General features: G+C 43.6%; 8 protein-coding genes across 8 annotated transcripts; 7 read left to right on the plus strand and 1 right to left on the minus strand.

Annotated features, from left to right (window-relative positions):
• Positions 1-132: 132 nt before the first annotated feature.
• Positions 133-1,821, plus strand: KL928_001798 (uncharacterized protein; the record flags this gene model as incomplete). The annotated part of the gene is made up of 1 exon (XM_043202202.1): positions 133-1,821. The coding sequence occupies one exon, from the start codon at positions 133-135 to the stop codon at positions 1,819-1,821; it is 1,689 nt and encodes a 562-aa protein (XP_043061075.1).
• Positions 1,822-2,054: 233 nt separating this feature from the next.
• Positions 2,055-2,687, plus strand: KL928_001799 (uncharacterized protein; the record flags this gene model as incomplete). Its single annotated transcript, XM_043202203.1, has 1 exon — positions 2,055-2,687. The coding sequence occupies one exon, from the start codon at positions 2,055-2,057 to the stop codon at positions 2,685-2,687; it is 633 nt and encodes a 210-aa protein (XP_043061076.1).
• Positions 2,688-2,741: 54 nt separating this feature from the next.
• On the plus strand, positions 2,742-3,224 carry KL928_001800 (uncharacterized protein; the record flags this gene model as incomplete). The annotated part of the gene is made up of 1 exon (XM_043202206.1): positions 2,742-3,224. The coding sequence occupies one exon, from the start codon at positions 2,742-2,744 to the stop codon at positions 3,222-3,224; it is 483 nt and encodes a 160-aa protein (XP_043061077.1).
• Positions 3,225-3,430: 206 nt separating this feature from the next.
• Positions 3,431-5,695, plus strand: KL928_001801 (uncharacterized protein; the record flags this gene model as incomplete). The annotated part of the gene is made up of 1 exon (XM_043202207.1): positions 3,431-5,695. One exon carries the CDS (start codon positions 3,431-3,433, stop codon positions 5,693-5,695), a length of 2,265 nt encoding a protein of 754 aa, XP_043061078.1.
• Positions 5,696-6,057: 362 nt separating this feature from the next.
• KL928_001802 (uncharacterized protein) lies at positions 6,058-7,239 on the plus strand (the record flags this gene model as incomplete). Its single annotated transcript, XM_043202208.1, has 1 exon — positions 6,058-7,239. The coding sequence occupies one exon, from the start codon at positions 6,058-6,060 to the stop codon at positions 7,237-7,239; it is 1,182 nt and encodes a 393-aa protein (XP_043061079.1).
• A 26-nt stretch (positions 7,240-7,265) lies between these two features.
• Positions 7,266-8,081, plus strand: KL928_001803 (uncharacterized protein; the record flags this gene model as incomplete). The annotated part of the gene is made up of 1 exon (XM_043202209.1): positions 7,266-8,081. The coding sequence occupies one exon, from the start codon at positions 7,266-7,268 to the stop codon at positions 8,079-8,081; it is 816 nt and encodes a 271-aa protein (XP_043061080.1).
• Positions 8,082-8,205: 124 nt separating this feature from the next.
• On the plus strand, positions 8,206-9,375 carry KL928_001804 (uncharacterized protein; the record flags this gene model as incomplete). The annotated part of the gene is made up of 1 exon (XM_043202210.1): positions 8,206-9,375. The coding sequence occupies one exon, from the start codon at positions 8,206-8,208 to the stop codon at positions 9,373-9,375; it is 1,170 nt and encodes a 389-aa protein (XP_043061081.1).
• Positions 9,376-9,437: 62 nt separating this feature from the next.
• Positions 9,438-11,684, minus strand: KL928_001805 (uncharacterized protein; the record flags this gene model as incomplete). The annotated part of the gene is made up of 1 exon (XM_043202211.1): positions 9,438-11,684. One exon carries the CDS (start codon positions 11,682-11,684, stop codon positions 9,438-9,440), a length of 2,247 nt encoding a protein of 748 aa, XP_043061082.1.
• Positions 11,685-12,079: the final 395 nt, after the last annotated feature.

Here is a 12,079-nt window from a genome sequence, read left to right on the forward strand (position 1 = left end):
TGGATTTTGCTGTTCCACAACGCCCTTGCCTGACAAGACTCATTCATACAGACTAACATTTAGAATTTCAAACAATTCATCAGACATGGTAGAAATGCTAATCCCACCGGTAACAAGGCGCACAGCCGGCCGATGAGTATGGAAAACATAAGCGTCCAAAGTTTGGATCCTTCTGAGTCCCCTAATTCGGCTTCTCCTGATCCCGTTGCTTCCCAGCAAGCAGGAGCCAGTAAGCGGCGTCATCGCAAAGATGAATACTCTAAGATGGCTGCAGACCTAGTCAACGAAGAGAACGAACAGCGCAAGAGAGAGACGGAAAAACAGGCACTGGAAAGATATCAGATGATTGACAAGATTGGGGAAGGAGCATTCTCTACCGTCTACAAAGCATTGGATGTGCAGACTAACGAGCCTGTCGCAGTGAAGGTCATAAAAAAGTATCAACTGGATAAAAGCCAGCAAGCGTCAGTCCTGAAGGAAGTCACAATTATGAGGCAACTGGATCACCCATGCATTGTGAGGTTCTATAACTTCATTGAAACAGAAGAGTTCTATTTCATTGTACAGGAACTTGTGTCGGGTGGCGAAATTTTTAACGAGATCGTTAAATACACATACTTTAGTGAAGACCTCTCCAGACATGTGATCACTCAGGTTGCACAAGCCATCAAGTATCTCCATGCGGAAAAGGGAGTTGTTCACCGTGATTTAAAGCCAGAAAATATTTTTTTCAACCCTATCAAGCATATTCCCTCAAAGTCTCCTAGATTGCGGAAGAGCGATGATCCGAATTCTAAACTAGACGAAGGTGAATTCGTTCCCAATGTTGGCGGCGGTGGAATTGGATCGATCAAGATCGGTGATTTTGGCTTGTCGAAACAGATATATGCGGATGCCTCTCTGAAAACGCCTTGTGGAACTATTGGGTATACCGCTCCAGAAATTGTGAAAGACATGAGATACTCTGAGGAAGTTGACATGTGGGCTTTAGGATGCGTTCTTTACATTCTGCTATGTGGTTTTCCACCATTCTTCAACGATCAAATTGATGTTTTGACTAAAAAAGTTGCCAAAGGAGAGTTCGAATTTCTATCCCCTTGGTGGGACGAAATAAGCGACGGGGCCAAGAACTGTGTTTCAAAATTGCTTACGGTTGACCCACGAGAAAGATATACCATTGACGATTTCTTAAATGACCCGTGGATTTCAGAGTTTTCAAATAGATGTCGTCAAGCTCAGCTTTTCCAAGCACAGCAGCACCAACTTTTGCACCAGAAGAATTCGATATCTTCGGATTTGAACTACAGCATTCAGAGCGCATCTATTGGATCAGACTCTTCTCAGGAGCCAATGGTCTACGCTCCACTGCCAGCTACTGCCAGTTCAGGAGCCATTCCATCTCACCTGTCAAAACAAAACCCTACCTTGTACTCGCCTGCGGCCATTGCTATGAGGGAGGCGTTTGATATCTCGGCTGCAGTTCATAGAATGGGAGAAGAGGCAGCCATGAAGAAGTATTTGAGGCAGCATAAGAATGGAAGATCCAAACTGGGAGCTCTTGCGGAAGACGACGAAATGGTTGAGCCCGATCCAAATGAGATACATCCGGAAGTGAGGAAAGCAAACCTCAAATTTGAAAAGGAGTCGTCCAGAGGCGCTGTTATTGATGACAACTCTATTTTTGCATCAAACAACGAGCTGAGCTCGAGTGGGGATGGATTTTCGGACGTGGATTCATCATCCAAACCGTTTGAACTGAACCTCAACACGGCCACCATTTTATCGAGAAGAAAGAAAAAGGCGCTGGTGGCTTACACGTGATCCAAGTCAGCAAACGGCATGTATTAGTGCGACCATTGTGGCCTGTGGCCAATGCAGAAAGTATGACAATAATTTTTATAAGCTACGCTTAACGTGATCGTATATATTTTTGAGCCAAAAGCATATCAAGAAATAATGCAGATTAAATTTCAGATTGGCTGTCTCGTCGTTATCTTCCCTGTAAATTTGTGAGCGTCGATAAAAAAACTAGTTGAAATAAAATTAAGTTCATTATGGTCAAATACGAGAGCTTGGTGCTTGTCGGTACCTTCATGGTTATCTCCTCAGTTTCGTTCATTCTTGGTGTGCTTTTCAGCAATTGGCCCTATGATTACTACACTTTGTGGGACACAACAAAAGGCCAAGAATTTTTCGATGCTGCCTTGGAGCACTACAAGGTCTGGGGTCAAATTCCTCCTATCATCAACTACACTTTCCACTTTGTGATTGCGATTGCATTCGTTGGATCATTCATCAAGATATTCAAGCCTTCTGAAGATGTTCAATACTTCGAATATGGAACCTTGGGTGCATTAGTGATTGCAGTTTGTGTCTATGTTAGTAACGTCAAAGTTGGAATTATGTCCTGTATTGCTGGAGAATGGGGAGAGGTTGACCAGAATACAGGCTTGGGGGTCATTGCAGCATCGGAGACAATGATAGTTTTCATCCTTCTCGGAGTTGTCTTGTTGCAAGGTGGATTATTCTATGCCTTCTTCGAAGATGCCAGACTAAAACAAGAATTCTATTTGAAAAATTTGAAAGAGAGGTATGAGGCAACTGCTGAAGATGCCGCCCCCGTCGAAGCTAAATCTTCAGGAGCTGAAGCAAAGAAGGCCAAGGCAAAGGCAACCAAGAAGGCTTGAAGACCCCGTGTAAGGGTGGCTAAATTCTAAATAGTGTTGTATTAATACATCATCATGTCGGACTCCAAATCAAGGCTATTGTCCCAAATTCCGCTTATTGTGATGCCAGGGAAGTTCATCAAGCCACATCCTGTGATGCTACCCTACGACTTTGAGCAACTACCGGCCTCCACGCAAATATACAAAGAGCAAGAATTAGACGCACTCATATTGCAATTAGATGACCTACGCGAAAATCAGCGGCAGATGGCCGATCAAGTAAGGGAAAGATACGGGGATACAGCATTGAGTTGTCGATCTCAGCCATTCGATGACTGGGAGCAAAATATCCGAAGGGTGGCACCAGGATATTTTGGAGCTGACGGCAAGGTGAATATTATGACTCCGACTAGACACCGTGGCGAGCATGAAAAACAGCAGGACCGAGAACAGAACGCAGAGTTAGCTGATTCGGATACCAAACAGAAGTCCACTGAAGATTGCGAGCCACAGCTGACGGGCGCGAGCTTCGACCTTGCAAATCTACGTATAGAATAGAATTGTGGCTCTAGAGAACCACAACATGGGGGCACTGTATCTTGGTACTAGGCAACAGTGAATTTCTTCGGACTTTTGTTCCTAGATAGCTGAGTCCCTGGACTCTTAATTAGAACTGTCGTGACGACGATCGACATGAAAATTTTGTCGCCCAAAATACTCACCCCAAATAATTTAAAGACAATCACATAGAATTAGTCATATCCATGTCTCTGCAGTTGTTTGGTTCCTCTGACGGATCAGTGCTCTTGCTAGTTAGCAATCTTAAAGTCTCCATTGCTGCTGCTGTGTTTTCACCAGGCTTGCAACTGGAAATCGATACTAAAGGCAAATCACAAATGGCTTTACAGGATAGCAAAAATGGCTTTGAGCTTATTGAACCCAACGCGATTGTGAAATATCTTGCTGCCACTAAGACCCACAACAATTCTGTTTTCGGAAACCACGAACTAATCGATAAGGACGAAAAGATCTTGTATCCTGCTTTGAAGTCGAATCAGATCGACGCTAGTATCCTGTCTCACATTGGGCCTATACCCCCTGCCAACGCAGAAGACGTTACCCAGATCATCGTGTTTTCTTCATTGTATCCTCTTTTGAGCAAGGAAACCAACACCGAGCTCTCTGGCTGGTTCAAAACGTTCTCCGAAATCCCTGCTGTGGCTAAGGGTATCAGCCATGCACTTAAGAATTATAAACCTCATAGAGTTCCGGAAAAGAACACCAACAGAGTGAATGTTGTTGAAGGATGTGCTGTTGTTCATTCGGAAGGAAAGCTGAAGCCAAAACCAAATGAGAGAAATATCCTGATCACCTCTGCGCTTCCATATGTGAACAATGTGCCCCATTTGGGAAACATCGTGGGCTCGGTTTTATCTGCTGATATATACGCCCGGTATTGCAAGCGCAGAAACTACAATGCGATATACATCTGTGGTACTGATGAGTACGGAACTGCTACTGAGACCAAGGCTCTGGAAGATAAGGTCACTCCTCAAGAGCTTTGTGACAAATATCATGCTGTCCATTCCGATGTCTACAAATGGTTCCAGATTGAGTTTGATCACTTTGGGAGAACGACTACACCAAAGCAAACCGAAATTGCCCAAGAGATGTTTCTGAAATTGTACAACAATGGATACCTGGAAGAAAAAGTCATGAAACAACTGTTCTGTCCAGTTCACAAAGGATTTTTAGCTGACAGATATGTCGAAGGTGAATGCCCAAGGTGCCAGTATGAAGATGCTAGAGGAGATCAATGTGACAAGTGTGGCAACTTGCTTGATCCATTTGAGCTTATCAATCCTCGTTGCAAACTTGATGGACACACTCCAGAACCTAGAGAATCCAACCATATTTTCATATCGCTAGATAAGCTCGAGCCAGAGGTTAGAAAGTGGATTGCCGAAGCTTCAGAAAAGGGCAAGTGGTCCAAGAACTCGAAAACGATAACGAACTCCTGGCTCAAAGAAGGACTGCAACCGAGATGTATCACTAGAGATCTGACCTGGGGAACTCCTGTGCCACTCAAAGGGTTTGAGAACAAAGTTCTCTACGTTTGGTTTGATGCTCCAATCGGCTATATCTCCATTACGGCAAACTACACTGATGAATGGAGGGACTGGTGGCAAAATCCTGAGCACGTTCAACTTTACCAGTTCATGGGCAAGGACAATGTGCCATTCCACACCGTTGTGTTCCCATCTACTGAGATTGGTACCAAGGAAAAATGGACTATGCTACACCATTTGAACACGACCGAATACCTTCAGTACGAAGGAGGCAAGTTTTCCAAATCGAGAGGTATTGGTGTTTTCGGTAATAATGCAGAGGCTACTGGCGTGTCTCCTTCTGTCTGGAGATACTATTTGGCATCTGTCAGACCAGAAAACCAAGACTCCCAATTTTCTTGGTATGAGTTTGTCACCAGAAATAATAGCGAGCTTTTAGCAAACCTGGGCAATTTCGTCAACAGACTGGCTAAGTTTGTTATCGCCAAGTACAATGGCGTGGTGCCCTCTTTCAAAACTAAGGACTGCCAAGTGTACCCTGAACTTTTGAAGGACTTGAATTCACTTGTGAAAACATATGTTGATGACATGGAGACAGTGCATCTAAGAAAAGGCTTGGAGTCCGCGATGATGATTTCCGCTAGAGGCAACCTGTTTCTACAAGAGAATAAACTGGATAACTCCTTATACAACGATTTCCCAGAGAAAAGCGACGCGGTTGTTGCTATTGGGCTCAACATCGTGTATTTGGTCTCTGCTGTGATTGCACCTTACATGCCTGAGACAAGCAAGCAAATAGAGGAGATTTTGAGGGTTCCCGAGCTTATAATTCCCGATGAGTTTGGTCTGTGGATCCAACCTGGACACTGTATCGGAAAGGCCCAATATTTGTTCAAGAGAATTGATGAGAAAAAGATCGATGAGTGGAGAAATCTATATGGAGGCCAACAGCAAAAATGAAATAGTAACGGTAATCGCCCAAAATATAATTTAACGCGGTAGACAAATTGTAAATATTAAATGGCTCTGGGGCTGGTGGCGAATGCATTTGCCACCTTTTCGGATCCGGTAGTGAACTGTCCTATTGACGTATAGCAACGGCAGCTTATACTGCAGCCGGAATCTATAGCCAGCTTATTTCCCCGAGGAATTACCTATTCGGGAAACAGATTATGATTTTACTGGCATAACCGTTGAGATTTAGTCAAAGGTGCTGTTCGCCTTTCAAACCAGTTCGCCTTCATGGATAAGGGTATAAGAATACTATGCTTTCTCGCTTTACCTACAGTTCATCCAATTATCTCTAAACTTTAATCGTACTGATGCAGGATCTAGTGAGTCTCGAGGAAATTGCTTGCCTTCCTAATGGCTACCAAGATGGTCTCGAAGATAAGGGATTGCAATTGCAAGTGTTGGACTTTCCCTCCTCTTTCTCGAGTTTGAATGATTCAGACTTTTCCTTTCTGGACATGGAGTCGCAAAATGAGAATGCTGATCAAGAGATGTTCGATATAATGGACAGTTTCACGTCGTTTCCACAAGTATCACCACAAGAGCATGATTCCATTCCGACTCCTGATAACCAAATATTTGAGTTTCAGACTTTTAATGACTTTGGAGAGTCTGCTTCGTCACTGGAAATCACCCCTACTTCTAGCATAGCACACGATAATGACTATGTCTATTCTAAAGATGGCCAGATCGAAGAAAATACAGCGAGACTGGTTTCAGCGGCTGCCGAAGAACCGAGAACCTTTCGCGAATGGGATCTGGTGACGGCAGAGGCATCAAAGATGGCCTCGCCAGGGTACTATGGATCGCAAAAAGAAGAATGTCTAAGTGGAGGACATCACAAGGGTAGTAAGAAAACCAAGTACACGAATATTCAAGTTTCCTTCAGCGAGACTATTCCGGAGAAGCTCAACCAGTGGCTCAATCAGCACTTTTATCCTTATATTCAGCCCAATGGTATCACATATGCCAGATTTCGCAAAGTGCCTGAAAACGATGAATATATTTACAAGAGAAACCCCAAAGCGGAGATTTTCCTTCCACCACGGTATTCAAATTCTAGTGCCAACTACTATGAGCCATTGGTTGTGAGATACAGAAAGTCACACCAGGAACGAGGTCAAGGAGACGGCGAGGGGCTGTGCCCATATTGCCAATCTGACGATCTCAGTGAGCTGTTTTTTGAAAGAAAAGACTCCAATTATCTCCATCACGTCACTAAACTGCACGGTGTCTATTCGAATGGAATGGAGATGCCTTTTCCTCGAATGGTTGGCGAAGCATTGGAGATCAAGCATCTCAAGACTCGCGGGAGAACAGAGCGGAGGGTCCATAGTGTCGAATGCGAGAAATGTCACGAAACTGTCAAGATTCAGCAGCTGGACTGCGATAAAGAAGGAAATAAGTTCCTGGCATATTTCCGTCACATGCTGCTTCACAACGAAAAGAAGAATGTGGGTAAACGCACCTCCAAATTTAGTTTATTCAATTAAATAGATTTAAAAAAATTGTACCTCAAATGAGCTCCGCGATTGTAGCTCAAGCTCAGTCATATCTTTCGGGGATCCCGTTAGATGTGATATCGCAAGGTGCCGAGGCTGTTGTTTTTTTGACGACGGTGCATCCATATCTTTCAGGGTCCATGCATCCTTCAGATATACAAAACTCTTCCAAATACATCATCAAGTATAGGCCGCCAAAAACATATAGACACGAGGTCCTGGATAAACAGCTAACAAAATCTCGCACAGCTGCAGAAGCAAGGCTTCTTAGCAAGCTGTATACCCTGGAAATCCCAGCTCCGAAACTAATCGCTCTCGATGCACCACATGGCATGATATGGATGGAATATCTGGGCTTCGAACTTCCCAACGGACATATCAGCTCTTTGAAAAATTGGCTGTGGTATTTGGAGAAACAACAGGAGGGCAATACCACTGCATCCATTGCCTTGGCAGACTCTGTCAAGCAAGTACTGATATTAGTTGGACAGGCCATAGCAAAACTCCATTTGCAGGACATAGTTCATGGAGACCTCACAAGCTCCAACATACTTCTTGAGCAGAAAAAAGAAGGTTTGCAACCTACCCTCATAGATTTCGGGCTCTCCTCATATTCGCCTTTAGCAGAAGACAAGGCTGTGGACCTTTACGTCTTGGAACGAGCATTAACTTCTACTCATCCAGTTTATTCAAAAACATACAACAAATGGCTGCTTCAAGGTTACGAAGAGACATATAGCAAGAAAACAAACAACAAGCGCAAGTACACAGAAGTGAGCAAACGCCTTGAGGATGTTAGATTAAGAGGACGGAAGAGATCAATGCTTGGCTAGGTTCATATATAGAGGTCGTGTGTGTAACCCAAAATATCATATCCAAAAAGTCTTGTCTTTTTATTTGTGTGTTGTAAGAATTAAGGATTGAGAGCTAGGCATTGCGCAGAAAAGTTGCCAGTAAATGACTATGGATCAGCCAATTGTTCTCGATCAGGGTACCGGCTTTGTGAAAATTGGACGGGCCGGGAAGAACTTTCCAGACCATACCTTTCCTTCCATCGTTGGAAGACCAATTTTAAGGGCTGAGGAGCGCACGGGAGACATTGAAATCAAGGATATCATGTGCGGAGACGAAGCGTCCGCTGTGAGATCTGCCCTGCAAATATCTTACCCAATGGAGAACGGAATTATCAAAAATTGGGAAGACATGGAACACCTTTGGGATTATGCATTTTATGAGAGAATGAAGATTGACACGACAGGACAGAAAGTGCTATTGACCGAGCCACCAATGAACCCGCTGAAAAATAGGGAGACAATGTGCGATGTGATGTTTGAGAAATACAACTTTGGCGGAGTCTACGTTGCTATCCAGGCGGTTCTTGCTCTCTATGCTCAGGGTCTCTCTTCCGGTGTTGTGGTTGACTCGGGAGACGGTGTGACACACATTGTTCCCGTGTACGAGTCCGTTGTTCTGAACCATTTGACCAGAAGACTGGATGTTGCAGGCAGAGATGTCACCAGAAACCTTATTAACCTATTACTTAGAAGGGGATACGCTTTCAACCGAACCGCAGATTTTGAGACCGTTAGACAGATCAAAGAGAAACTATGCTATGTCTCGTATGATTTGGATTTTGACACAAAACTAGCCAACGAAACCACAGTTCTCGTGGAGAATTTTGAACTGCCAGACGGAAGAGTGATCAAGATTGGTTCTGAAAGATTCGAGGCCCCAGAGTGTTTGTTCCAGCCATCTCTGACAGATATAGAGCAGCCCGGTGTTGGAGAATGTTTGTTCAACACAATCCAGTCTTGTGACGTTGACGTTAGATCAACTCTTTTCAAGTCTATTGTTCTCAGTGGAGGATCGTCAATGTATCCTGGTCTTCCTTCAAGACTCGAGAAGGAATTAAAACAACAATGGTTTACAAAGGTTCTGAAAGGCGATGCTTCCAGACTCGACAAGTTCAAGGTTAGAATCGAAGATCCGCCAAGGAGAAAACACATGGTCTTTATCGGTGGTGCTGTCTTGGCAAACATCATGGCAGACAAAGACCATATGTGGATCAGCAAACAGGAGTGGGAAGAACAAGGCCCTAGAGTTTTGGAGAAATTGGGTCCAAGATAAAGGGTATGTTGTAAATTATTTCAAGAAAAAGGATTTAGTGATGCCGTAGTTATATTATACAGTCAACTATATTCGTTAACCTTTTTCCACACGTCCTCAACAAGAATGTCAAGCTTGTGCTCCGAAACGTTCGGATGCGTGTTCCCATATTTGACTGCGTTGCGAACCAAATCATCAATGAACTTATGGGTAACTACCTTGGGTTTGAGAAAATCCGTTTCCAGTAACTGATCTGCATTGGACCTCAAAGATGGGTTTCTTTTCAAGCATCGCTGAATGGTATCAATGACTAGCCCATTAACCCTTGTTCCATCTGCAGTAACTCGCGGATACTGAATTTCAACCTTTGGATTCGTAATTGCCAATATTCGTTTATTGCCAGTATAGTTCGCATACGGTGGCTTGCCGTAAACCATTTGGTAGATTATACACCCACATGACCATATATCAGCAGGTTTGCCAACCTTCCATGTTCCGTTTAGGCTGTCTCCTTTCAAAGTATTATTCACTTCAATAAGAGTTTCGGGGGCCATATAATTTGGAGTACCGATTTGGCACTCACGATAAATATTGACTGTGTGGTCAGAGAGCGAATTGGAGATTCCAAAGTCAATTAGTTTCAGTGTACCCTTGACAAATAGAAAGTTGGCAGGTTTTAGATCCGAGTGAACAATTCCCGCATCGTGAACCGCTTTCACACACTTAACCATCTCAACAGCATGATATCGGGTAAAACTTGGATCAAAGGGTAAATTAGAGCGATTTGCAAGGACATGGGCAAGATCTATATCACCACATTCCATCACGAGCATAAGCGATCCATCCTTCAAGCTGTGGTCTATTAGTTTGACAACTCTTTCCTGATCCCTAAGCTTCTTCAAAATCTCAATCTCTCCCTTGAAACTTGCAATCGCACCCTCATCAAATTGATCGAAAGTGACAACTTTGATAGCATAATCTCGTTTCCCATTGACAGCACGGGCCTTGTAAACTCTTGATGAACCTCCCTTGCCAATCTGTTCTAGACACTCAAAATCTTGCTTATTGATTGTAAGGATATTGCTTGGTTTCTCGATTTCATACGCACGATTCGGTTGATTCGTGCTCCGATATGGGCCTGCTTCCCATGATCTTTTTGATACAGACAATTCCTTGTGTTCATCTGAAATGCTGCTTCGAGATACTCTCACTCGATCATCCATTGCGTTACTATTTCCAAGCGAATTCCTTGCCGGAGTAAGTCTTTCCTTCATTTCATGGAAGTTGAAAACGCCGTTTTTTTCTTGATTCCAGCGAGATTGTGAAAGTGGAGTCAAAACCTTTCGACCCTGCTCTGGAGTTGCATAATGATCTATATTAGGTGATTTGGTAGGTGTGCGTTGATTGACTTCCGTGTATAGGTCATTAGTGGTTTTGGTCGCATGCTTTATTTGAAGAGTGGATTTGTAAGGAGTTTCACTATTATTATTTCGCTTTATCCTTGGGGAACATGATGAAACGGGTCTTGTTCTTTCATGCTTGGGCGTTTGGACGTAGGTGTGTTTGCTTCCTATCACAAAGTTCTCTTCATTATGTTCCGCATCGTAATGTGTGGGAGCGGTATTTGTCTTCATGGACGTAGTAAACATATTAGTAGTTATTGTATGTTTCGCCTCGTCATTGTGTGTTGCAGCATTCAACGTTGGAGACCTGCTCTGCTGCTTTGGCGTATGAGCAAGCTCATTGAGCTCACTTTCAGAAAGGCGTTTAGGAGCTCCAAGTCCAAATTTGGACAGCGATCGTGCCGATCTAAGCGACTGGCGAGCTTTAGTGGCGCTGGTATCAGCCATGTCTATCCCCGCGCCAAAGCGCTTTGTATTGAGAAGCGAGTAAGGCTGCTGGATTGCATTTGAGTTGAAAGAACTAAATCGACGGCTGGAAGGTCTGCTTGTGTCGAGCTGCGATAGTTCACTTGCAGGTTCATTCGTCTGGATCTGGTGTTCATCAAATACGTTCTTGTAGTCAACATAATCGCGCTTTTGATCTATTGTATGGCTTTTGTTCGTTATTTGTTCAAGCAAGGACATGGCGTATGAACTGAGCATAGGCGGATGCTCATTTATTCCATCATCTGAGTCGTCTTCATCCACAAAGGCATGGCTATCATACGAGAATTTCTGCTCTTCAGCGCTATTCGTGAAGATTTGGCTATTGAAGTGTCCTCGCGACGTGGGTGGAATTGTTGTTATATTTGAAGAGTTCGACGGTGTTAGTCTGTTTATTGAGGACGGCGATGAGAGATTGCTTATTTTTCGGTGCAATTCAGCCATTGTAGTATACTTTTGCGATTTAGTCCGTGCTCAGGCCACATAAACAGGCAGTGCCACTATAGACTCAAGAATTGGACCGAAAACAGAGGAAAAGGATGTAGCTGTTCAGGCGGTGCGTAGTTGTAAGCGTGAACTTAAATTAATATCGGGCGCAAAATTTTATTGCCCAGCGATAATCAAAGATAAAACCTCAGCTTGATAAGAAGAGAAATCTGAAAAACGGCAATGTGCCGCTGTCTATATTAGCCTGGTGAATTAAAGTCTGGAAGCTTTAGACCTTGTTTTGTTTTAAATTGTAAACAAGAAAAAATTCGACCCTTTGAAATGGATCTCGGTTCGTGACGCGCGTCGATCGTCGAAATACTAAACACGATCCAATTAAAATACGACTATAC

The sequence above is a fragment of the Ogataea angusta genome (genome assembly GCF_019207475.1).
Source record: "Ogataea angusta isolate 61-244 chromosome Unknown 61-244_NODE_3_length_881311_cov_93.026150, whole genome shotgun sequence".
Classification (NCBI taxonomy): domain Eukaryota; kingdom Fungi; phylum Ascomycota; class Pichiomycetes; order Pichiales; family Pichiaceae; genus Ogataea; species Ogataea angusta.